The sequence below is a fragment of the Rhinoraja longicauda genome, chromosome 38 (genome assembly GCF_053455715.1).
Source record: "Rhinoraja longicauda isolate Sanriku21f chromosome 38, sRhiLon1.1, whole genome shotgun sequence".
Taxonomy (NCBI): domain Eukaryota; kingdom Metazoa; phylum Chordata; class Chondrichthyes; order Rajiformes; family Arhynchobatidae; genus Rhinoraja; species Rhinoraja longicauda.
The window spans coordinates 15809646-15837523 of NC_135990.1; the positions used below are offsets into that span (position 1 = coordinate 15809646).

At 44.3% G+C, this 27878-nt stretch overlaps 1 protein-coding gene across 1 annotated transcript in view; it reads right to left on the bottom strand.

Moving 5' to 3' along the window:
• Nucleotides 1-21615, bottom strand: part of LOC144610998 (ras-related protein Rab-8B) — a 99213-nt gene extending 77598 nt beyond the window's left edge. The window contains exon 1 of the mRNA XM_078430082.1: nt 21427-21615. Coding sequence (XP_078286208.1) covers nt 21427-21550 — 124 coding nt within the window. The 5' untranslated portion in view covers nt 21551-21615. The remainder of the gene's footprint in view (nt 1-21426) is intronic.
• Nucleotides 21616-27878: the final 6263 nt, after the last annotated feature.

Genomic DNA, 27878 nt, shown 5'->3' on the forward strand with positions numbered 1-27878 from the left:
GATCGTGAAAGGCAATCCAGTGGGGAAGTAAAGTACTGCTGAAAAATCTATCGTGTACAAGTCTATGATTACTGGGCTATTTTCCATGTTTAAAAAGGTTACCCGCTGTGGTTCAGGTCAGCCTACCACATCCAGTGCACTTCTAGGAAGGGGTAATGAAACGGTGCCTTGGCAAAGCCATCTAAGAAAAGTGCCACTTCTTGTTATGAAATAAAACCATAAAGCAAATTACTGTTCCTGGAGGTGGGAAGAAAACTAAATCAATCATTTGCACCCATATTATTTTTTGTTGCAGTTGTTAGTGTTACAACTTGGTCCGAAGACAGACACAAAATGCTGGAGTCACTCAGCGGGACAGGCAGCTTCTCTGGAGGAGAAGAATGGGTGACGTTTCAGGTGGAGACCCTTCTTCAGACTGAGTTCCAGGCTCAGCACCAGGCCCACAGCTTCCACGCTACAAACTCCAACACACGTGGTCTGATTCCTCTGTCCTCTGTTCCCAGTTCAGCAACATTTCACATTTTAGAAATCTGTGCCCTCACTTTTGAAATATTAATGTCCCCCCTATAAGTTTGCCTTCTGGCTTCAGGGCAAGTTAATTGCTCCATCATGGACAACCATGGTGCAGGAAGGAAGTGCAGATGCTGGTTTACACCATATAACCATGGCTTCCATTATGAAAGCATTCGCTTGAATTTGCTGTAGAAGTCATTCATCTGATCGCTAATTTTCAATGCTCAAAATCAACACTGTTGGCCGACCTTTTTGTCAACTATCTAAAATCGGTGTTTTGAATACATTGCCTATTTAGAATATGCTAAGCAAAACTCAAATGAAATAAAGCATAAAACACTGAAAATACTCAAAGTGAAGCAGCATCAATGGGGAGAAAACTAATTATGTTCCATGTCGACACCATCTTTCTCTCCAGAAATGCTATTTGAGTTAGAGAATTTCTGTATATTTGCATATATGTTTTTGCAGTTACATACAAATAAACAGATAAATGACGTGCAAAGACCTGTAATAAAAGAAAATAACTGCAGATGCTGGTACAAATCGAAGGTATTTATTCACAAAATGCTGGAGTAACTCAGCAGGTCAGGCAGCATCTCAGGAGAGAAGGAATGGGCGACGTTTCGGTCGAGGCCCTTCTTCAGACTGTAAATCAGTCTGAAGAAGGGCCTCGACCCGAAACGTCGCCCATTCCTTCTCTCCTGAGATGCGGACTGACCTGCTGAGTTACTCCAGCATTTTGTGAATAAATACCTGCAAAGACCTGTAATATTGATTTTTACTTTTTGACTGGAAGATTCAATTACTAAATCCAAATAAATGATAACATTGTACACATGACATAGATAGGGGAGCGTGCTACAGATTGATGAAAATAACAATGACGGTACCTCCATTCCTACTACATGAAAGTGGACTCTAATAAATGCATTAGAATTAGTTAAATCCATTTCACTTGTGAAAGAGCTTACGAATTAAAAACTTCCAACATTTTACCAGGTTGGTTTACACAGGAATTGACCCAAATTTAATTTCTATAAATGGTCCTGGACAAACACACTTCCCTGATTATTCAAGTTAGTCTGAAATATATTATAATAACCTTGAAAGGTAATAGATTCACCTCCTGTTATGACAGGCCTGGATAGAGTGGATGTGGAGAGGATGTTTCCACTGGTGGGAGAGTCTAAATCAGAGGTCATAACCTCAGAATTAAAGGAAGTTACTTCAGTAAGATAAGGAGGAATTTATTTACTCAAAGGATGGCAAATCTGTGGAATTCATTGCCACAGAAAGCTGTGGAGGCCAAGTTCATTAATATTTTTAGGTAGAGATAGATAGATTTGATTAGTACAGGTGTCAGGGGTTATGGGGAGAAGGCAGGAGAATGGGGTTATGTGGAGAGGTAAATCAGCCATGATTGCATGGCGTAGTAGACTTGATGGGCTGAAAGGCTTAATTCTGCTATCACTTATAAACCAACTTCATTTTATAAACAGTAAAATGGAGGAGGCAGACTGCATAAAGTGATTGTACTTTGCAATTAAAATATATTTGCATTTGAGTGATTATTTAAAGGTAATATTTCCAAAGCAGACAGTGATGTGCTATTGGAATCATCTGAGAGGCATAAACATGTCCATGACATTAAAATTAATGTACAAAGTCTGTCTTGTTTATTATGCTGATCCAGCATCAGATACAAGGATCAAGGGGATCTTTACCTATTCCATGCTGGCACCGCTACAGATGAATAATATGGGTATTATGGGATAATCAGGAGCGGTGCCAAAAGACAGAGAGGGGATGATAAACGATGGAATGGTCAATTCTGTAAATGTTATGGCAGGGGTGTATGTTGGAATTAGAAAGCAGGCCTTGGGCTTACAATGCCTTGCATGAAATAAAGGCTTTCATACATTATTATCTATGTACTAAAACTCTCGTTTGTTTGTTCTTGAACTACAGTCAAAAGGGTACACGATAGCGTGACAATTTTAGGCCCACCTTACTCACCGTCGTCCCTTTGGTGCTAGGAAGAAGTTTCATCGAAATCGGTGTTATATTTTTAAAGTTATTCACATTTTAAAGTTTAAATCTATCTCCTAGGAGGGAGGGGGTGAAGGGATGGGAAGGATAAGGGGGGTTGTGGGGATGGAGTGGGGGGAGGGGAAGGGGAAGGGGTAGAGGGAGAGGGGAGGAGCGAAGGAGAGGAGGGCGGGAGGGAAGGGGGGATGGGAGAGGGTGATTGGGGGGAGAGGGAGGGTGCTGCACAATGCAGGAGAGGTTTGTGCCCAACGGGTCCACTTGGTTTAGTATTTATATAAAGTATTCATTCATTCATACATATTTTCTTAAGCAATAAAGTAGGCCTTCGTAGACACAATGCTACTTGAGTTCATTTCAAGTCAATTTACAATCTTTTGGTTTCTGATGAAGGGTCTCGACCTGAAATGTCATCCATTCCTTTTCTCCAGAGATGCTGCCTGATCCGCTGAGTTACTCCTGCATTTTGTATCAATCTTTTGGTTTCCTTTGTTTTCAAATTGCATCAAAAATGATCATCCACATTTTGTTCTGGGTAGAGAATTGCAATAATTCCACTATAGGTCCACCATAGAAAGCATTTTATCAGGATGCTGGTTTGGGAACAGCTCCATCCAAGACCGCAAGAAAGTTGCAGTAAATTGTGGACGCAGCCCAGACCATCACACAAAGCAACCTCCCTTCCATTGACATCATTTATACCTCACACTGCCTCGGCAAGGCCAGCAGCATAATCACGGACGAGTCACACCCTGGCCACTCCCTCTTCTCCCCTCTCCCATCAGAAACAAATGGTACAGAAGTGCGAAAACACACACCACCCGATTCAGGAACATTTTCTTCCAGCCTGTTATCAGGCAACTGAATCATACCACAACCAGAGAGCAGTGCTGAACTACCATGTACCTCATTGTGACCCTAGGACTATCCTTGATCGGACTTTGCTGGCTTTACAATAGACAATAGACAATAGGTGCAGGAGTAGGCCATTCAGCCCTTCGAGCCAGCACCACCATTCAATGCGATCATGGCTGATCACTCTCAATCAGTACCCGTTCCTGCCTTCTCCCCATATCCCCTCACTCCGCTATCCCTAAGAGCTCTATCCAGCTCTCTCTTGAAAGCATTCCAGCTCTCTCTTGAAGCATGAAGAGAAAGCATGAAAGCTTGAAAGCTTGAAAACGTCTACCTTGCACTAGACGTTATTCCCTTATCATGTATCTATGCACTGCAAATGGCTCAATTGTAATCATGTTTTGTCTTTCTGGTGACTGGTTAGCACGCAACAAAAGCTTTTCACTGTACCTTGCGGTACACGTGACCATAAACTAAACTGAGAACTTTCCAAATTAAAAAAAAAATCTCATCTTAGTTTATGGCCTGGAGACGAATGAAAGTTCTGGTGCAACAAAATCAGAGGAAATAAACTAAGATGATCACAATGATTGTCATAGAAACATAGAAAATAGGTGCAGGAGGAGGTCATTCGGCCTTCGAGCCAGCACCGCCAAACATTGTGATCATGGCTGATCATTCACAACCTGTGCCCAACCTCTCCCCATATCCCTTGATTCCACCAGCCCCAGAGCTCTATCTAACTCTCTCTTAAATCCATCCAGTGATTTGGCCTCCACTGCCCTCTGTAGCAGAGAATTCCACAAATTCACAACTCTCTGAGTGAAAAAGTTCCTTCTCACCTCAGTTTTAAATGGCCTCCCTTTATTCTAAGACTGTGTGGCCGCTGGTTCTGGACTCCCCCAACATTGGAACATTTTCCTGCATCTAGCTTGTCCAGTCCTTTTATAATTTTATATGTCTCTGTAAGATCCCCTCTCATCCTTCTAAACTCCAGTGAATTGTCAGGTCAATCATGGAAAGCTTAAGCGGTTGCAACACTCTGTGAGAAAGGGGTCCTCCCCACATTCTCAGGCCCCATTTACTGCGATTTCCCATGCTGTCTCTGTTTCAGTTCTTCTTCCCCTTCTTAGCCTTCCCTCATCTTCCGTAATGCACTTTTCCAGAAATATCAACTTTAACAAGCATGCACCTTCTTTCAGAAAAGGCACCTACAGTATCACTAGGTTGCCAACTGTCCCGTATTAGCCGGGACATCCGTATTTTGGGCTACATTGGTTTGTCTCATACCCGCCCTTGTCCCGTATTAGGCCGCAGGCCGGGTTGCTAAGCAACCTCCGTTAGGCGAACACACTCCGTTAGCCGACACAGTGTAGACTAACGGAGTGTGTTCGCCTAACGGTGGTTGCGTAGCAACCCGCATCCTGGCCCGGGCGGCCGCCATTTGTGGAGCGGGAGCACGTGGCCGCTGGCTGGATGAGGTCACGTGGTGGCGTCACCTTGTCCCGTATTTGGGAGTGAGATACCCTAAGTGCCACCCAGATTTTCTTGACCTTCAATAACATTCTCTTGGCACTCTCCAATCCTTGCCCTTCCTTTTCAGAATCAAAACTCTTTTACTCCCACTTCTCCACATCTGCAGTCACGGACCTAAATATTAACTCTTTCTCCCCAACATGCCTGACCAGATTAACATATTCAGAACTTGCTTCAATTCCACTGAAAAGCTATTGCAGTTCTAGGAAGTGAAACTATGAAGTGACAACTCTGTAACATCGTCATTTGTACCCCTTAACCACATTAGCAGACACAGGCTCTTCATTTAACTTTGGTCTGCCCTTTTTTGTCTCTCAACTTAAAGCATAAATACAGCTGCCGAGATTGACTTATATTTTATCTGACCTGCTTTTAACACCATACCTTCATAAGTGATAGGAGCAGAATTAGGCCATTTGGCCCATCAAGTCTACTCCACCATTCAATCATGGCTGATCCTCTCAACCCATTCTGCCTTCTCCCCATAACCCTTGGCACCCGTACTAATCAAGAATCGATCTATCTCAGTCTTAAAAATATCCATTAACTTGTTGGGAGCCATTTTGAGCTGAAAATTATATTTATTGGAAAAGTTACGCAAGATTGGATCCCATCCATAAACTCCTTGATTTGGCTTTTGGGCAAAGTCCATGCGATAAAGATCATTATCTTTAAAACGATCATTCAATTATGACTTCAACATGAAAGATTTGTACAAGTGGACACATTTTGCATGTGACGAGATGCAGACACAGATTAGATCTCCAACAAGTCAAATAGAATTAATACATTTACATAGAAGGTCATTCAACCCTTTATGCTAGCGAATGCTTTGGCAAATCAATCTAAAATTAACCCAACTGTTTCATTTGCCTTCCACACCTCACTTAAACTTCTGCTTTGTAAATATCAAATTTCAACAATCTTGCAGAAATGTGCTTAATAGCTTAACAGGAACTAACTAAACCATGTTTTTTTTTAAATTCACCCAAACTTTTTGCCGGTGAAAATGCTGAAGTTTAACAAACTGAAAGAGAATATTCATTTAAATTTGCAATAACAGAGTATGAAAGCAAATAGTGACCAGGAATCAAGGGACTAAATTATAACCCACAACTTTTTAACTTAAAATTCATTGGCACTTAAGAAATGAACATATGTACAGGGGGGAGAGAGGGGAAGGGGAGAGGGGAAGGCGGGAGGGGAAGGGGGGAGGGGAAGGCGGGAGGGGGGAGGGGAAGGCGGGAGGGGGGAGGGAAGTAGATTGTGCTGCACCAATGCAGGAGAGGTTTGGGCCCAACGGGTCCACTTGGTCTAGTCCTTTCTAAATCACCCTGTGGACCCTCATTCTTATCTTCCAATCTTATTCCCATTCCTTTTAACACTTATGGTTAAACTCATTCCTTTTAACACTTATGGTTAAAATCTGTGGCATAAGCAGATTATTAGAAGTCGGAACTGAAAGGAAAAAATAACTAAAACTTATTTTAAAACTAAAACACAGTAATTTAACCTTCCTTATGGGTATAAGCAAAGAAGAAATACCACATGAAACCATGTGTAAACACATTTTACTCCCAAACGTTACAAAACTAGGAATGCCAAGGATGTCTGTACTTCTCTGGAAAGAGTTATTATTGCTGGCACAGAAAATAGAAGTTCTTATTGAATGGCGGTGCTGGCTCGAAGGGACGAATAGCCTACTCCTGCACCTATTTTTCTATGTTCTGTGTTTCTAGAGACAGGGTAATGGGAAACAAAAGATATAGACGATTAATGTAGAGAGATATAGAACAAATGAATGGATAATGGATCAGTCTGAAGAAGGGTCCCGACCCGAAACGTCACCCATTCCTTCTCTCCGGCGAAGCTGCCTGTCCCGCTGAGTTACTCCAGCATTACTGAGTTACTCCACCATTTTGTGTCCACAATGGGTATTGTGCTCCCTTTTAAGTCATCAGTGCCCAGTTCCCACACTCTTTCAACTGACCAAGACCACAATCTTGTGCACGCTTTACATTTACTGGGTTCCTTACAATAATGTGTGACATCTAAAAAAATGAATTCAAAGTGTGTTTACATAATCATAGGAATAAATTCCAACAGTCGGTGGGTGCAGCGGTAGAGTTGCTGCCTTACAGCGAATGCAGCGCCGGAAACCCGGGTTCCATCCCGACTACGGGCGCTGTCTGTATGGAGTTTGTACGTTCTCCCCGTGACCTGCATGGGTTTTCTCCGAGATCTTCGGTTTCCTCCCACACTCCAAAGACGTGCAGGTACGTAGGTTAATTGGCTTGGTATAAATGTAAAAATTGTCCCTGGGTGTAGGATAGTGTTAGTGTGCGGGGATCGCTGGTCGGCGCGGACCCGGTGGGCCGAAAGGGCCTGTTTCCGCGCTGTATCTCTGAACTAAACTAATTCCAGAAAATCTGCAAGACTGGTACTGGAGTAATCAATTGTCCAATTATCAGTGTTTTACTGTAATCCAAAACATTGCCAGTCAGTAGCTGAAACAAAAAGTCTAATAGAAAACAAAATTCTATGAAGCTTGGAAACCGTTAAAAAAAAACCTCGGGAAAATTCCACTGACGTAGTTGCTTAGCCATGTTGACATGGACCACAGACATCAATTTTGGCAATTAACGTATTCTGTAAATTATTTCAATCTAAATGCCGAGTGAAATCCAGGCGATTTTAACCGAAAGTGTGGAACTGCCCCGCTTCCACATTCCCCGACGTCTTCCCATTATTCAAGCCTGGACTGAGTGGATGTGGAGAGGGTGTTTCCACTGTTGGGAGAGTCCAGCACCAGAGGTCACCGCCTCAGAATAAAAGGACGCTCCTTTAGGAAGGAGATGAGGAGGAATTTCTTTAGTCAGAGGGTGGTGAATCTGTGGAATTCACTGCCACAGAAGGCTGTGGAGGCCAAGTCAGTGGATATTTTTAAGGCAGAGATTCTTGTACTGATTAGTACAGGTATCAGGGGTTATGGGGAGAAGGCAGGACAATGAGGTTAGGAGGGAGCGATAGATCAGCCATAATTGATGGGTCAAATGGCCTATATTCTGCTCCTATCACTTATTAACTTGTGAACGTCTGAACCTGCTGGACAGTGGGTAGCCTTAAATTAGTCGGTCTTTTTACAACTTCAAACTCTATAAACCAAATTTTCTCTCTGGTATCAAACACGTAAGACATAGCACACAACAAAAGCTTTTCACTGTTCCTCGCTATGTAACAATACACCAAATTGAAACTGAACACTTTTGTCGATGGTTGCAATTGGTGGACATACCTAACCCTGAGGGAGGTTTCCTTCAGTGTGCCCTAAATCATTAACAAAATTGTGCGGCAGCTAGTGTCAATTCTTAAAAATAGACAAGAGACACGAAAGATATTTGAATGAAATCATTTCGGTTCTAAAAAAGGAACGACTCAAAACCTGCATGTCTTACATCTTTCCGGGGTGAAATGTCTCCTTTCAATGACTTAGTCTCATCTAAACTTTTGACAATTCAAAGTTCAACTCGTAAGTAGCTGGTGAACAAAGTTTGAGGCCTCAATGTCAAGTGCAGGTGCCATTTTCAGTCAGGATAGCCACAGCGAACTAACATTAAAGTTCAGTCACTCTGGTGTGGAAATACTCAGGGCTTACAGTCTCATCTCTACTCTGATAGCCGCAGCTGCATATAATTTCAAGGTCAACAACTGAGTAGATCCACTCTTTACGTTCAAATAACCTGCCAAAACTCGAGGCTAACATGAAGAATGCCCACTTGCTGAGCTGGCTTGGCACAATAGAACTCAGGAAAAAGAGACGAGAAAATTAGCTGGAAAACAAAACGCAACCCCTTTAAAGTTCACAAAAAGATCACAGGAGCATTGCCAAAATTCTTGTGCAATTTAATCTCACAAACCACTGCCAAAGTTGGACAGTAATTGCTGGATTAACTCAGCGGGTCAGGCAGCACCTCTGGAGAACATGGATAGGTGGCATTTAGGGTTGAGTCCCTTCATCAGACTGATTGGGGCGGGGGGAAGTGGAAGCTAGAATAGAGGAGGGGCAGGATAAAGCCTCAAAGGTAAGAGGTGGATGCAGGTGAGGGGGGGGGGGGGGGGGGGGGGGGGTTGATAGGCAGACGGTTGGACAAAGGCCAGAGATGAAAAGACAGAAGGTATGAGAAAAAGGATTGAAGAGTTGCAAGTTGTGAACATAGAAACATAGAAAATAGGTGCAGGAGTAGGCCATTCGGACCTTCAAGCCTGCACCGCCATTCAATATGATCATGGCTGATCATCCAACTCAGTATCCTGTACCTGCCTTCTCTCCATACCCCCTGATCCCTTTAGCCACAAGGGCCACATCTAACTCCCTCTTAAATATACCCAATGAACTGGCCTCAACTACATATAACATATAACATATAACAACTACAGCATGGAAACAGGCCTGTCCGGCCCTACCAGTCCACGCCGACCATTCTCCCTGACCTAGTCTCATCTACCTGCACTCAGACCATAACCCTCCAATCCCCTCCTATCCATATACCTATCCAATTTACTCTTAAATAATAAAATCGAGCCAGCCTCCACCACTTCCACCGGAAGCCCATTCCATACAGCCACAACCCTCTGAGTAAAGAAGTTCCCCCTCATGTTACCCCTAAACCTTTGTCCCTCAATTCTGAAGCTATGTCCCCTTGTTGGAATCTTCCCCACTCTCAAAGGGAAAAGCCTACCCACGTCAACTCTGTCCGTCCCTCTCAAAATTTTAAAAACCTCTATCAAATCCCCCTCAACCTTCTACGCTCCAAAGAATAAAGCCCAACCTGTTCAACCTCTCTCTGTAGCCTAAGTGCTGAAACCCAGGCAACATTCTAGTAAATCTCCTCTGTACCCTCTCCATTTTGTCGACATCCTTCCTATAATTTGGCGACCAGAACTGCACACCATACTCCAGATTCGGCCTCACCAATGCCCTGTACAATTTCAACATTACATCCCAACTTCTATACTCGATGCTCTGATTTATAAAGGCAAGCATACCAAACGCCTTCTTCACCACCCTATCCACATGAGATTCCACCTTCAGGGAACAATGCACAGTTATTCCCAGATCCCTCTGTTCCACTGCATTCCTCAATTCCCTACCATTTACCCTGTACGTCCTATTTTGATTTGTCCTACCAAAATGCAGCACCTCACACTTATCAGCATTAAAACTCCATCTGCCATCTTTCAGCCCACCCTTCCAAAAGGCCCAAGTCTCTCTGTAGACTTTGAAAATCTACCTCACTATCAACTACTCCACCTATCTTAGTATCATCTGCATATTTACTAATCCAATTTGCCACACCATCATCCAGATCATTAATGTAAATGACAAACAACAGTGGACCCAACACAGATCCTTGGGGCACTCCACTAGACACTGGCCTCCAACCTGACATACAATTGTCAACCGTTACCCTCTGGTATCTCCCATTCAGCCATTGTTGAATCCATCTTGCAACCTCACTATTAATACCCAACGATTTAACCTTCTTAATCAACCTTCCATGTGGAACCTTGTCAAATGCCTTACTGAAGTCCATATAGACAACATCCACAGCCTTGCCCTTATCAATTTCCTTGGTAACCTCTTCAAAAAATTCAAGAAGATTAGTCAAACATGACCTTCCAGGCACAAATCCATGTTGACTGTTTCTAATCAGGCCTTGATTATCCAAATAATTATATATATTGTCCCTAAGTATCTTTTCCATTAATTTTCCCACCACAGACGTCAAACTAATAGGTCTATAATTGCTAGGTTTACTTTTAGAACCTTTTTTAAACAAAGGCACAACATGCGCAATGCGCCAATCTTCCGGCACCATCCCTGTTTCTAATGACGTTTGAAATATTTCCGTCATAGCCCCTGCTATTTCTGCACTAACTTCCCTCAATGTCCTAGGGAATATCCTATCAGGACCTGGAGACTTATCCACTTTTACATTCTTCAAAAGTGTCCGTACCTCCTCTTCTTTAATCCTCCTAATTTCCATCACTACTCTACTTGTTTCGCTTACCTCACATAATTCAATATCCTTCTCCTCGGTAAATACCGAAGAAAAGAAATTGTTTAATATCTCCCCCATTTCTTCCGGCTCAGCACATAGCTGTCCACTCTGACTCTCTAATGGACCAATTTTATCCCTCACTATCCTTTTGCTATTGACATATCTGTAGAACCCCTTGGGGTTTACTTTTACATTACTTGCCAAAGCAGCCTCATATCTTTTTTTCGCTTTTCTAATTTCCTTTTTAAGATTCCTTTTACATTCTTTATATTCCTCAAGAACCTCATTTACTCCCTGCCGCTTATATTTATTGTATATCTCCCTCTTTTTCAGAACCAAGTGTCCAATTTCCCTGGAAAACCACGGCTCTTTCAAATTATTATTCTTTCCTTTCCACCGAACAGGGACATAAACACTCTGTACTCTCAAAATTTCTGTGGCAGAGAATTCCACAGATTCACCACTCTCTGTGTGAAAAAAAACTTTCTCATCTCGGTCCTAAAAGACTTCCCCCTTATCCTTAAACTGTGACCCCTTGTTCTGGACTTCCCCAGCATCGGGAACAATCTTCCTGCATCTAGCCTGTCCAACCCCTTAAGAATTTTGTAAGTTTCTGTAAGATCCCCCTCAATCTTCTAAATTCCAGCGAGTACAAGCCGAGTCTATCCAGTGAAGATAGAGGAGGGAATGGGAGGTGGAAGGGGAGGAAAGAAATAGGTGGGGTCCAGGCGAGGATGGAAGAAGGGGAAGGAGTTTTGCAGTAACCTAAAATTGGAGAATTCAAATTGATACCGGTGGGTTGTAAACTGCCCAAGCGTAATAGGACGTTCACACGGCTCACTCTGACAGTAGAGGAAGCCCACGTCAGATCAGTATCAAAATAGGAAGAGGAGTAAAATAGATAGCAGCTGGGAGAACCAGTAGGCTTTGATGGACTGAGCGCAAGTATTCAGTGAAACGGTCACAGAGTCTATGCTTGGTCTCGTTGAAGTACATCCCACATCAGGAACACCGGATGCAGTAGATGAGATTAGAGGAGGCAAATGTGCATCTGCCTCACCTGCAAGGACTGCTAGGGTCCGTGGATGGAGGAGGGACAGGTGATACAACCCTGTGGTTGCAGGAGAAAGTATGCAGGGTGGGAATGGAAGAAGATTAAGATGCATGGGATTAACAGTGACTTGATCATATGGATTCAGATCTGACTTAATGAAAAAGGACAAGAGGATTGTGGTAGAAGGACAATATTTAGGCTGGAGGTCTGTGACCAGTGGAGTTCTGCAGAGATCTGAGTTGGGACCTCAGATAGATGCACAATGCTGGAGTAACTCAGCGGGACAGGCAGCATCTCTGGGGAGAAGGAATAGGTGACGATTCGGGTCGAGACCCTTCTTCAGACGTTTGTGATATATTTAAATGACCAACGTTAACGTATAATAAAATAACTGCAGATGCTGGTACCAATCGATTTATTCACAAAATGCTGGAGTAACTCAGCAGGTTAGGCAGCATCTCGGGAGAGAAGGAATGGGTGACGTTTCGGGTCGAGACCCTTCTTCAGACTGAAGAAGGGTCTCGACCCGAAACGTCACCCATTCCTTCTCTCCTGAGATGCTGCCTGACCTGCTGAGTTACTCCAGCATTTTGTGAATAAATCGACGTTAATGTAGGTTGGTTAGTAAATTTGCCTCAAAGTGTCCCTCAAAGACTTGGACATCAACCTCAGCACTTGGGAGTCTCTTGCTCTGGACCGTCCAACCTGGCGTAGCAAGCTCACCACAGGAGCCCGTGCAGCAGAGAACAGACGCACTGCTTGAGGCCCAGAGTAAACGCACCGCGTGCAAGGCCCGGGCTACCTCCACTGCAGCACCCATCCACTTGTGTCCTATGTGTGGGCGTGTCTTCCGGGCCCGGTCCAGGTACTCCTGGACCCACAGTCACCAATCCTCCAACTGAAAGTGAAGTCATGGTCATCTTCGAACCCGAAGGACGAACAACAGTAAATTTGCGGATGACACCGAGATTGTTGGGGCCGCGTCAAAGTATGCACCAGGATACAGACCAGCTACAGAAATGGGCGGGGAAATGGTGGATGGAGTTTAATCCGAACAAGTGTGACGTGATGCACCAAGGGACACAAATATATAATTAATGGCATGACCCTTCACGACATTAATGTACAGAGGGACATTGAGTATAAGAATCAGGAGGTCATGATGCAGCTTTATAGGACTTTGGTTAGGCCACATCTATGTCACGTGCAGTTTGGGTCACCCCCATTACAGCAAAGATGTGGAGGCTTTGGAAAGAGCAGAGATGGTTTACCAGAATGATGCATGCATTGGTGGGGGGATTAGTTCCAAGAGGAGGTTGGACAAATTTGGTTTGTTTACTCTGCCCAGACATTGCAGAGAGACCTGACGGTAGTATATAGAATTATGAGAGGCATGAATAAGGTAGCAGTCAGAACCTATTTCCCAGGATGGTAAAATTAAATACTAGGGGACACAGTTTTGAAGTGAGAGAGGCAAATTGTAAAGATGTGGGGGGAAAGTTAGTTTACAAAGAGCCTGGAATGTGCTATCTTGGATGGTGATTGAGACAGTTACGATAGTTGCATTGAAGAGACTTTTGGAAGGAAATATGGATGTGCTGGGAATGGGGGGGATATGGATTTATGCATAGGAAGATAAGAGTTGGTCTTGGCATCATGCTTGCCATGGATGTTGTGGGTTAAAGAGCCTTCTATGTTCGACCCGAAACGTCACCCATTCCTTCTCTCCTGAGATGCTGCCTGACCTGCTGAGTTACTCCAGCATTTTGTGAATAAATACCTTCGATTTGTACCAGCATCTGCAGTTATTTTCTTATACTTCTATGTTCAATGTATTTAGAAAATTTACACAAGCTTATACTGTTACTGTGCTAAAGATTCAAATTGGACACCATTTTAATGAAAATGCCCAAGCACTGTAGAGTTTACAAACACAACCACATCTTGTAAGTACTGGTTTAGTTATTTAGATGCACTTCCACATGCTCACATAACCACAAACAACAAACACAAATCTTGCTAAATCATGTATAGGTACTTTTTCAATTTTGTAATAATAGCACAAAATTAATATGGAAGAAACAAATTTAAAAAAATTATAAAGTGCAGAAACCAACTCATAAAACCCGTTTTCAATTTGATTTTTACAAATGAAAAACATTTACCAGTATGTTTACTTTAAATTTGCAAGTGAAGGGTTTGAATACTTGAACTGCACACATATTTGTCTAAGCTCACAATTCCACTCTATCAAACAGCACACAAAAACAAACCATTTGTGAAATATTTCCACCATCATTAAGTCATCCCGACACTCCTGCTGGCTGATCAACCAGTAAAGCTTGTGTTGGTTTACCTAACTCATTGTGTGTTGTCTGTTTTAAGAAGAAGCGAACTTTAACACCATACTAGACCAAGTGGACCAGTTGGGCCCAAACCTCTCCTGCATTGGTGCAGTACCCTGTCCTCCCCCCCTCCCCTCTCTCCTCAACCCCCCTCCCCTCTCCCTTCTCCCCCACTCCCCCCTTCCCCCTCCTTTTAAACCTAAAAATGTGAATAACTTTAAAAATATAACGCCGATTTCAATAAAGCTACTTGCATTATCACTAAAGTGACAACGGTGAGTAAGGTGGGCCTAAAATTGTCGTGCTATCGTGTACCGTTTTGGCTGGAGTTCAGGAACAAACAAGTTAACAAACGAGAGTTTTAGTATATAGATAGATGTGAAATATTTCCACCATCATTAAGTGGACCCATGGGTTTAAAGTGATACAGCCCAAAAGGACTCTGTAAAACAATGTTCCTAATTGACTTGGATCAGATCACTTTGTCTCATGTCACCCCCAATACTGGTAAAGACAAACTCGCATTAAATAATTTAGCTCCAGCATTAATCCAGGCTTCAAAGCACACTTTAACCAGATGTACAATTATATTGCAACATTCAATCACAATTCTTCAATCCGAATGGAATCTCATTCCATAACACTGTCGTTTCATCATGAATCTTTTCTTACGGAAAGTGGACAGATCAGTTCTCTACTGTAATTCAATGATCCTAATAAATCTTAATTTCAAATTAATGGGACAAATTTGAAATTCCAAAAGCAATGGTTTAATTGCAAACTAATCATCCAAACATAAATGCTGACCAAAGCGATTATTGAATTGTGCAATTTCTGCTCGGCCATGAACATGAGGCCCCACAACCTTTCACTCTGCCTCACTAGTCAATGAGATTAAGGCTGATCCTGGCTCAGTTCTATCTTCCCGTTCAACCCTCATCTACCTGGGTTTTAAGAGGACAGAAAGCTGTTGAGCACTGATCATACTCAAGGACTCTTCACAGTTCCCGTTTACAAAAAACTCAGCTCCATCTTAAATGGCCAGTAAAATGTATTAACTGAAAGTGATGCTCATGAAGTAGAGAACATTTTGCAATGGTAAATTTATAGCAATAAAATATTGTACGATGGTCCTCACAGGTCCAAACATTTATCTGCAGGAGAAGAAGAAATGCTAAGAATTTTCTGTACTGTGCTACAATTTTCTTGTTTTCAAAACTGTTGTAGATTTTGCTGCCGAGCTGCATGTATAATTTTTAAGATGGGGACTGAATTTTATGTGTGTGTGTATATATATACACATATATATATATATCGAACCAAGCCTGTTCTAAACTCCACATTCGCCCTTCCATTCTCATTTGTGGCATCACAGAGGGCGTTTTAGTTGGAAACGCACAAAGCAAGTTGTGAGTTCTACTTCTGCTCCATTTAAACAGAACTACTGAGCATAATCTGCATGATCTGCAACGCATTTGGACGTGGGAGCTATGCAAGTGAGTGGTTAGGCAACTTTGAGGGCTGAGAGAACAACGGTGGGCAGATTTTGTAAAATAATAAACCGGTCTGATGTAGCATCAAAGTTAAAATATAAACAGGGAGTACAGAGAAGGTTCACCAGATTGATTCCTGGGATGGCAGGACTTTCATATGAAGAAAGACTGGATAGACTCGGCTTGTACTCGCTGGAATTTAGAAGATTGAGGGGGGATCTTATAGAAACTTACAAAATTCTTAAGGGGTTGGACAGGCTAGATACAGGAAGATTGTTCCCGATGTTGGGGAAGTCCAGAACAAGGGGTCACAGTTTACGGATAAGGGGGAAGTCTTTTAGGACCGAGATGAGAACGTTTTTTTTCCACACAGAGAGTGGTGAATCTGTGGAATTCTCTGCCACAGAAGGTAGTTGAGGCCAGTTCATTGGCTATATTTAAGAGGGAGTTAGATGTGGCCCTTGTGGCTAAAGGGATCAGGGGGTATGGAGAGAAGGCAGGTACGGGATACTGAGTTGGATGATCAACCATGATCATATTGAATGGCAGTGCAGGCTCAAAGGGCCGAATGGCCTACTCCTGCACCTATTTTCTGCTGTGACATTTATACAAAACCTAAATTATCCTTGCATGTTAATGCAAAGTCTATACACAGTAAAACTAATCTGTCGTGTGCAGCCAGTGTACATCACATTTTGCTGTAAAAGCCAGAGCTATGCCGTGGTTTATTTGGTTCACTTAAATAGGAAATGACATTTCATTAGGCAAAACAGAAAACTAATACACCATGACATGTGCAGCTTGTAGAAGCGATTTAAACTCACTTCAAAAGTGCTTTCACCGGCAAAATGACACTCAGCAAACTGATAGAAATTTGCCAATTCAAAATGGACTAAATGCAAATATTTCCTACTAATTATACACCACAACCCAAGAAGAATACGTGGGCTTACTCTTGTTGAAAGCAAGTGTTACAACTATCACAGGAAGTGCGCCTACTTCACATGAGACAACCTGAAACCGTAACCAACACCTGATGATTCATTTTATTCGTACTGAAAGTTCGAGACCATTTGAGACCAAAATGGTAACGTCTTTGCAGATGCCCTAAATGTAGAGACCAAAAATAACAAAAGGGAAGACATTTATATTCAGAATGCATCTCAAATTAAGCTACATTCTTAACTTAAGCAGAAGACAATTGTTAAATCTTGACAAGACACAAAATGCTGGAGTAACTCAGCAGGTCAGACAGCATCTCTGGTGCCTATCAATCTTGATATTATCTCCGACTAGTTGCACTGTCCTCCTGATTAAAGTTTACTGATTCAAGTCAAGTTAAGTTTATTTGTATCCCTCTTCGTCACCTTCCCCAGAGCTAACAACGATGCATTCTACATTCTCCTTGATCTTCGTTCCCTTTGATCAGTTTTTACACCTTGCCCTTCCAAATCTCCATGTCTCCCTCTCCCCTTACTCTTGCCTGAAGAAGGGTCTCGACCAGTAACGTCACCCATTCCTTCTCTCCAGAGATGCTGCCAGTCTCGCTGAGTTACTCCAGCATTTTGAGTCTACCTCAAGGCTGCAGAATCTCCTCAGCAACTTGTGTTTTAAGACAATGCTCCAACTCATTTTGAAGCTCAAATCAATTCAGGTTTTTACTTTGCACTTCAAGCAAATGTCCCACAGTTGGCACTAGAATGCCAAACATGTCCAAGTCCTCCCAAAACAGTTTCAGTTGCACTGGGCTCAGATGACGATTTATACAGACGTTATAATTTTGTCTGGTCAAAGATTTTGTCCTTTAGATGGGAGGGCGTGTCCAGCAAACATGCTGCTCACATATTTCCAGCTGCACTTGCACAATCCAGATGTGCCTCAATATCGTCAACGTACTAATCTGACATGGTCTGAATAAAAGGCAGTACATAGTCCAGAATCATCTCCTCAGCCTCCTGAGGATCCCCTGATAACAACAATCCATAAATCTAACCTAGATACAAAATGCTGGAGTCACTCAGCGGGACAGGCAGCACCTCTGGAGAAAAATGGGTGACGTTTCTGATCGAGACCCTTCCTCAATCTCGATCCAAAACGTCACCTATTCCTTCTCTCCAGAGAAGCTGCCTGACCTGCTGAATTACTCCAGTATTTTGTGTCTATCTTCGGTTTAAACCAGCATCTGCAATTCCTTCCTACACAATCCATAAATCTAACCTTATCGCAGTGGCACCAGTTTAGTTTAGAGATACAACGCGGAAACAGGCCCTTCGGCCCACCGGGGCTGCGCCAAACAGTAATCCCCACACGTTAACACTATCCTACACACACTACTGACAATTTTTACATTTACCAAGCCAATTAACCTACAAACCTGTACGTTTTTGGAGTGTGGGAGGAAACTGAAGATCTTGGACAAAGCCCACACAGGTCACGGGGAGAACGTACAAACTCCGTACAGACAGCACCCGTGGTCGGGATGGAACCCGGGTCTCCGGCGCAGCAAGCGCTGTAAGGCAGCAACTCTACCGCTGCGCCACCGTGCAGTTGACACAAAGAACAACGGCCCACTGTCAGTCAGTAGACAATAGGTGCAGGAGTAGGCCATTTGGCCCTTCGAGCCAGCACCGCCATTCAATGTGATCATGGCTGATCATTCTCAATCAGTACCCCGTTCCTGCCCTGTCCCCATACCCCCTGACTCTGCTATCCTAAGAGCTCTATCTAGCTCTCTCTTGAATGCATTCAGAGAATTGGCCTCCACTGCCTTCTGAGGCAGAGAACTCCATAGATTCACAACTGTCTGACTGAAAAAGTTTTTCCTCATCTCCGTTCTAAATGGCCTACCCCTAATTCTTAAACTGTGGCCCCTGGTTCTGGACTCGACCAACATTGGGAACATGTTTCTTGCCTCTAACATGTCCAACCCCTTAATAAACTTATACGATAAGATCCCCTCTCATCCTTCTAAATTCCAGTATATACACCTAGTCGCTCCAGTCTTTCAACATATGACAGTCCCGCCATTCCGGGAATTAACCTAGTAAACCTACGCTGCACATCCTCAATAGTCAGACTACCAGAGTCAATTCCTTGAAAAGGAACCATCCTGCTCTTCATGCACAACTTTGAAGCTTGAAAGCACGCACCACCAAACTCAGGAACAGCTTTTTCCCTTCTGTTATCAGGTTTCTGAACAGTCCTACCATAAGCTAGGATACTGTCTGATTCATCTCTATCCCATTGCAGACATTGGACTTTGTCTATCGAACTGATACCCTACAATGCTGAGAACTACATTTTGCACTTTGTATCTTACCTTTGCTCTGCCTATTGTACTTGAGTTTGACTTGATTGCACTCATGTATTTATGTAAAGTATTATCTGATCTGACTGGATAGCATGCAAAACAAAGATTTTCAATGTATCTCGGTCGGTACATTTGACAATTATAAACCTAAGCCTAATTTGTGTACTTAGAATCCAGGTTGCCAACTTTAACCGTAGCTTGTGTAGGAAGGAACTGCAGATGCTGGTTTAATGTAGAAACATAGAAAATAGGTGCAGGAGGAGGCCATTTGGCCCTTCGAACCAGCACCTCCATTCTTTGTGATCATGGCTGATTATCCACAATCAGTAACCTGTGCCTGCCTTCTAACAGAGGATAAACACAAAAAGCTGGAGTAACTCAGCGCATCTCTGGAGAGAAGGAATGGGTGACGTTTCGGGAAGGGTCTCGACCCAAAACATCACCCATTCCTTCTTTCCAGAGATGCTGCCTGTCCCGCTGAGTTACTCCAGCTTTTTGTTTTTAACCATGACTTGTAGCTGCCAACATCAATACAGAAACAAAGAACTGCAAATGGGATTGCTGCGCCTAATTCAACATGCAAGGGCAGGACCACAGTCCAAGGGTAGCTCAAGGAAGGGAAGATACATCACTGCGTATCTTTGGACCTTTCAGTGGCTTAACAGCCACAGATCCATGGGTGGTGAATGTGGGACAGTACAGAACAGGATCATTGTAGATAGCAGGCCAGTGGCTGGAAGTGATAACGGCAGTCCTTACAGAGGTGCCTTGACAACGGCATGCCCTTGGGTGGGGACACGCATGCAAAACAGCTGGCTGCAGGGAAGTCTCCTGACAGCAGATCAGTTGCCAGGACGAGGTTACTAACAATAAATAACACACCCCAGGATAGGGAAGCGGCAGAGAACTGACAACAGCCAGGCCCCTCGGTGATGGGAGGAATGCAAGGGGAGAAGGGGTAAGGCCCCAGAGTAACGGTAGGGGGGGGGGGAAGGGGAAGCAAAGGGGGGGCGGGAGCAAAGGGGGGGGGGAGCAAAGGGTGGGGGAGGGAGCAAAGGGTGGGGGGGGAGCAAAGGGTGGGGGGGAGCAGAGGGTGGGGAGGGAGCAAAGAGGGGGAAAGCAAAGGGGGGGAGGGAAAAGGGGGGAGGAACAAAGGGTGGGGAAAGCCGCAGGATAGTGGGAGTATGAGGTGGGAAAGCCCCCCCGGGACAGTTGAAGCAGAGAGTGGAGGGAAGCCCCGGGATAGAGGGAGCAAAGGGTGGGGAAAGCACCGAGATCATCGTCGGGTTCGGGGATACTTGTCCCTGGGGTGAAGGCTCCGGGTGGGTGGGGATAGCAGTAACTGGAGGCGGGGGGGGGGGGGGGGGTAATGGTGGGGGGAATGATGGTGGGGGGGGGGGAATGATGGTGGGGGGGGGATGATATGGGGGGGATGATGGTGGGGGGGGATGATGGTGGGGGGGATGATGATTGGGGGGATGATGATTGGGGGGGATGATGGTGGGGGGGGGGGATGATGGTGGGGTGGGGATGATGGTGGGGTGGGGATGATGGTGGGGGGGATGATGATTGGGGGGGATGATGATTGGGGGGATGATGGTGGGGGGATGATAGTGGGGGGGATGATGGGGGGGAATGATGGGGGGGATGATGGTGGGGGGGATGATGGTGGGGGGATGATGATTGGGGGATGATGGTGGGGTGGGGATGATGGAGGGGGATAATGGGTGTGGGATGATGGGGGAGGGATGATGGGGGGAATGGTGATGGGGGGATGATGATGGGGGGGATGATGATGGGGGGGATGATGATGGGGAGGATGATGATGGGGAGGGGGTGGGATTGATGGGGGGGGGATGATGGGGGGAATTATGATGGGGGGGATGATGGTGGGGTGGGGATGATGGAGGGGGATAATGGGTGTGGGATGATGGGGGAGGGATGATGGGGGGAATGATGATGGGGGGATGATGATGGGGGGGATGATGATGGGGAGGGGGTGGGATTGATGGGGGGGGGATGATGGGGGGAATTATGATGGGGGGGATGATGATGGGGGGTGGGATTGATGGGGGGAATGATGATGGGGGGGATTATGATGGGGGGGGGGGGGGGGAAGGCCCCGGGGGTGGCGGGATGGGGATGGGGGTGAAGGCCCGGTGGGGTAACGACGCCACTCCCTCCCTCCCTCACTCACTCCCTCACTCACCTATAGTGGAGATGAAGGTGGTGTTGAAGGCGTCCTCGGAGAAGCGGAAGAGGAGGCAGGTTTTGCCGACGCCGCTGTCGCCGATCAGCAGCAGCTTAAAGAGATAATCGTACGTCTTCGCCATGTCGGGCTGAGCGGGCGGCGGCGGAGGGCGGAGTGACAGCAGACGTCGGGCGGGGACGGGCGGAGTGACGGCAGACGTCGGGCGGTGTCGGGCGCAGTGACGACATACGTCTTGCGGGGACGGGCGCAGTGACGGCAGACGTCGGGCGGCGATGGGCGCAGTGACGACAGACGTCGGGCGCAATGACGACTGATATCGGGAGGCGGCGGGCGCAATGACGGCCGCGTGCGGCCCTCCTGCGTCATCCGCAGCCCGACGTCATGCGCGCCCGACGAACAGCCTGCTGGGGATTGTAGTCTCCATGTGGAGGCCCAATTCATTGTTAGAAACAGAAACATAGGAAATAGGTGCAGGAGTAGGCCATTAAATATGATTATCCAAAATCAGTTCTTTACCTCTCCACATCATCTCTCGTTTCCCTTTTCACTAACTGGTCTGAAGAAGGGTCTCGACCCGAAACGTCACCCATTCCTTCTCTCCAGAGATTCTGCCTGTCCCGCTGAGTTACTCCAGCATTTTGTGTCTATCTTCGGTTTAAACCAGCACCTGCAGTTCCTTCCTACACAGGTTATCTAGAAGATAGACATAAAATGCTGTAGTAACTCAGCTTCTCTGGATATAAGGAATGGGTGATGTTTCGGGTCGAGACCCTTCTTCAGACTGAGAGTCAGGAGAAAGGGGAACAAGAGATATAGATGATGATATAGAGAGCTATAGAACAAACGAATGAAGTATATGCAAAAAAGTAACGATAATAAAATAAATTGCATTGTTAGCTGTTTGCTAGGTGAAAACGAGTTACAGACAATGAGATTCATCAAAACGGTAGTTTATCCATGTGCAGGAAGGAACTGCAGATGCTAGTTTATACCGAAGATAGATACAAAATGTTGGAGTAATTCAGTGGGACAGGCAACATCTCCGGATAGAAGGAATGGTTGACATTTTCGGGTCAAGACCCTTCTTCAGACTGAGCGTCAGGGTAGAGGGAGGCACAGAGATAAGGAAGGGTATGGTGTGGAAATGAGACATCAAAGGGGATGCAGTTCAAAGAAAATGTGGAATAGATCATTGTTGGCTAGAAGAAGGTTCTTGGTTCTTGGTCCTCCAAAATATTCCAAATGGAATTTAAACTGGAGGTGACCACGAAGCATCCAGAGATAAAATGTAATCAGGAGGACAGTTAGAATGGTTGGAGAACTGGGAAGGGGGAGGGATGGAGAGAGAGGGAAAGCAAGGGTTACTTGAAGTTAGAGAAGTCAATATTCACATCCTGTGGTGTAAACTGCCCAAGTTTATCTATGGATGGTGTAAGGTGGCTGGTCTTGTTCCCATTAGCTGCTATAATCCTATCGGCCTGGGGCATACAGCCATTAACTATAGCATTTGGTTATAAAATGAGCAGGAATCAGGTGCATTTATGCCCTCAGGCCTTTGCTTAGTTAACAAGGTAAGGCCTAAAGTCCAATTACTTCATATGTTAGATAGGGGTGCCAACTATCTCACTCCCAAATACGGGACAAGGTGATCTTACAGAACTATTACAATGCAACTACAATGGGCGACACGGTGGCGCAGCGGTACAGTTGCTGCCTTTAAGCGCCGGAGACTCGTGTTCGATCCTGACTACGGGCGCCGTCTGTACGGAGTTTGTACGTTCTCCCCGTGACCTGCATGGGTTTTCTCCGAGATCTTCGGTTTCCTCCCACACTCCAAAGACGTACAGGTATGTAGGTTAATTGGCTGGGCAAATGTAAAAATTGTCCCTAGTGGGTGTAGGATAGTGTTAGTGTGCGGGGATCGCTGGGCGGCGCGGACCCGGTGGGCCGAAGGGCCTGTTTCTGGGCTGTATCTCTAAATCTAAACTATTCACCTATACACCAAAAAATTAAGGAGGATATAGCTAGATGGAACCTAATTCCTTTTTTAAGTCTCAGCTCGAGAATTGAACTTATTAAAACGAACATATTGCCAAGACTGTTATATTTATTTCAGACCCTACCAATAGAGATTAACCAAAAACCATTTAAAGAATGGGATAAAATATTGTCAAGATATATATGGCAAAGTAAAAGGCCTAGGATTTGTCTCAAAACCTTACAGTTAACAAAGGAAAAGGGGGATGGGGTTTACCCTCTTTCAAAGACTATTATCAGGCAGCACAGTTAAGACCTATGATATGCTGGTGCAATCCATCACATGATGCTCAATGGAAAAATATTGAAGAGAGAACACTCCCCATCCATGTACAAGCGATTATAGCTGACAGCAACCTACAAGACTACATAAATGCTATTGGAACTCCTTGGGTAAAATTGACTCTTAAAATATGGAAAACAGTTATAACAGAGTATAAATTAGAGGAAGACATTACAATCCTTAAATGGTGCGCATATGACACAGATTTTGCTCCTAATAAATTAGATAGTAGGTTTAAAGAGTGGACAGTTAAAGGCATAACTTCTCTTTGTAACATAATGAAAGAAGGAACACTGCTAAGTTTTGAAATGCTTAAAGAAAAATTCATGTTAGAAAAACAAGACTTCTATCGATACTTACAGATGCGGAACTACGTTAATACAAATGTTAAAAACATAATGAAGTCGAGTATAGGTTTGACGGGATTATTTAGGAAAGCGTATAATTCAAATACTGGTAGTAAAATTATTTCATGTATCTGAATCACGCTCAACTGAATCACACTCAACCTTATATATTAAAATGAAATGAGAGAAGGAAGGAGGGATAATAATATCCGAGGAAGGTTGGACAGCGATATGGAGGTATCAATGGAAGAGTACCAGCTCACAAAATTGGAGGGAGTTTAGTTGGAAAAGTCTGATACGATATTTTATTACGCCTTCTCAGAAAGCCCATTATGGTGGAAACTCTCCAGTTTGCTGGAGAAAATGTGGAAATTTACCATAATCTCTGGGATTGCCCTGTTATTAAAGATTTTTGGAGAGAGTTACATGCTGTCTTACAAGACATTGTTAGATGTCATGTGCCCCTGGAGAGTAAGACTATGTTTTTTTGGACTCACACCTGAAGACTGGCGGAAAAAGGACAAATACTTACTGAATATATTGATGGTAGCTGGTAAGAAAGCTCTCACAAAGAAATGGTTATCACAGGAGAACCCAACTCTGAATGCATGGATGGACATCACAATGGATATTTATACAATGGAGAAAATAACAGCATATGTTAACTTTAAATTGGATTTATTTGTGATATGCTGGGAAAATTGGGTTAACTATGTAACGCCCCATAGGCCAGACTTTAATTTTACAAATTTTTGATTATATGGTAAAGAAAGGATCACTCCCTAAGTGTTTGTAGTTTTTATTGTGTTTCTATTTCTGTATTTGTTTTGTACAAATTACAGAACGAGGCAATTCAAGACAAACATAAGTGGATGATGTATACATATAGCATTATACCTGAAACCCGTTTTATGGAAATGTGTTTGCTGTGAAATGCCAATAAAAGAGTACATTATAAAAAAAGGTGGCTAGTCTTGTTCCCATTAGCTGCTATAATCCTATCGGCAATACACGTTGCCTGGGGCATACAGCCATTAACTATAGCATTAGACAATAGACAATAGGTGCAGGAGGAGGCCATTCGGCCCTTCGAGCCAGCACCGCCATTCAATGTGATCATGGCTGATCATTCTCAATCAGTACCCCGTTCCTGCCTTCTCCCCATACCCCCCTGACTCCGCTATCCTTAAGAGCTCTATCTAGCTCTCTCTTGAATGCATTCAGAGAATTGGCCTCTACTGCCTTCTGAGGCAGAGAATTCCACAGATTCACAACTCTCTGACTGAAAAAGTTTTTCCTCATCTCAGTTCTAAATGGCCTACCCCTTATTCTTAAACTGTGGCCCCTTGTTCTGGACTCCCCCAACATTGGGAACATGTTTCCTGCCTCTAACGTGTCCAAGCCCTTAATAATCTTATACGTTTCGATAAGATCTCCTCTCATCCTTCTAAATTCCAGTGTATACCAGCCTAGTCGCCCCAGTCTTTCAACACATGAAAGTCCCGCCATTCCGGGAATTAACCTAGTAAACCTACGCTACACGCCCTCAATAGCAAGAATATCCTTCCTCAAATTTGGAGACCAAAACTGCACACAGTATTCCAGGTGCGGTATCACTAGGGCCCTGTACAACTGCAGAAGGACCTCTTTGCTCCTATACTCAACTCCTCTTGTTATGAAGGCCAACATTCCATTGGCTTTCTTCACTGCCTGCTGTACCTGCATGCTTCCTTTCAGTGACTGATGCACCAGGACACCCAGATCTCTTTGTACGTCCCCTGTTCCTAACTTGACACCATTCAGATAATAATCTGCCTTCCTATTCTTACCACCAAAGTGGATAACCTCACACTTATCCACATTAAACTGCATCTGCCATGCATCCGCCCACTCACACAACCTGTCCAAGTCACCCTGCAACCTCATAGCATCTTCCTCACAGTTCACACTACCACCCAGCTTTGTATCATCTGCAAATTTGCTAATGGTACTTTTAATCCCTTCATCCAAGGCATTAATGTATATTGTAAATAGCTGCGGTCCCAGCACCGAGCCTTGCGGTACCCCACTAGTCACTGCCTGCCATTCTGAAAGGGACCCATTTATCCCCACACTTTGCTTTCTGTCTGTCAACCAATTTTCTATCCATGTCAGTACCCTACCTCCAATACCATGTGCTCTAATTTTGCCCACTAATCTCCTATGTGGAACCTTGTCAAAGGCTTTCTGAAAGTCAAGGTACACCACATCCACTGGCTCTCCCCTGTCAATTTTCCTGGTTACATCCTCAAAGAATTCCAGAAGATTAGTCAAGCATGATTTCCCCTTCGTAAATCTATGCTGACTCGGAACAATCCTGCTCCTACTATCCAAATGCTCCGCAATTTCGTCTTTTATAATTGACTCCAGCATCTTCCCCACCACTGATGTCAGACTAACTGGTCTATAATTTCCCGTTTTCTCTCTCCCTCCTTTCTTAAAAAGTGGGACAACATTAGCTACCCTCCAATCCACGGGAACTGATCCTGAATCTATAGAACATTGGAAAATGATCACCAATGCGTCCACAATTTCTAGCGCCACCTCCTTAAGTACTCTGGGATGCAGACCATCAGGCCCTGGGGATTTATCAGCCTTCAGTCCCATCAGTCTACCCAACACCATTTCCTGCCTAATGTGGATTTCCTTCAGTTCCTCCGTCACCCTAGGATCTCTGCCCACTAGAACATCTGGGAGATTGCTTGTATCTTCCTTAGTGAAGACAGATCCAAAGTACCGGTTCAACTCGTCTGCCATTTCCTTGTTTCCCATAATAAATTCCCCCGCTTCTGTCTTCAAGGGACCCACATTTGCCTTGACTATTTTTTTCCTCTTCACATACCTAAAAAAGCTTTTACTATCCTCCTTTATATTATTGGCTAGTTTACCCTCGGTACCTCATCTTTTCTCCCCGTATTGCCTTATTAGTTATCTTCTGTTGCTCTTTAAAAGAGTCCCAATCCTCTGGCTTCCCACTCTTCTTTGCTTTGTTGTACTTCTGCTCTTTTATTTTTATGCTGTCCTTGACTTCCCTTGTCAGCCACGGGTGTCTCTTACTCCCCTTGGAATCTTTCCTCCTCTTTGGGATAAATTTGGTTATAAAATGAGCAGGAATCAGGTGCATTTATGCCCTCCGGCCTTTGCTTAGTTAATGAGGTAAGGCCTAAAGTCCAATTACTTAATATGTTAGATAGGGGTGCCAACTATCTCACTCCCAAATATGGGACTAGGTGACATCACCGCCCCACGCCCCACATGACCTCACCCAGCCAGCGGCCACGTGCTCCCACTCCACCATTGGCGGCCAGCCGGGCTGGGAGGCGGGTTGCTATGCAACCTCCATTAGGCGGTGCCTGAGCCTCTGGACCTAGACTGTCCCCGGGGCAAAAAGGAACAAAGTTTTTTCCAACCTTTCTGTTCCTGATAAAAAAAATAGAATTTGAGACTCGCATTGTGTATAACTTCATGAAATTATACAATTACAGATTGGTTACAGCATGGAGGTCATTGACAGAGAAACATAGACAATAGGTGCAGGAGTAGGCCACTCGGCCCTTCGAGCCAGCACCGCCATTCAATATGATCATGGCTGATCATCCAAAATCAGTGCCCCGTTCCTGCTTTTTCCCCATATCCCTTGATTCCGTTAGCCCTAACAGCTAAATTTAACTCTCGCTTGAAAACTGTTTGTTCTGAATGTCTGCATTGGATCTTGTCAGAACAGTTCCATTAGTCCCACTACC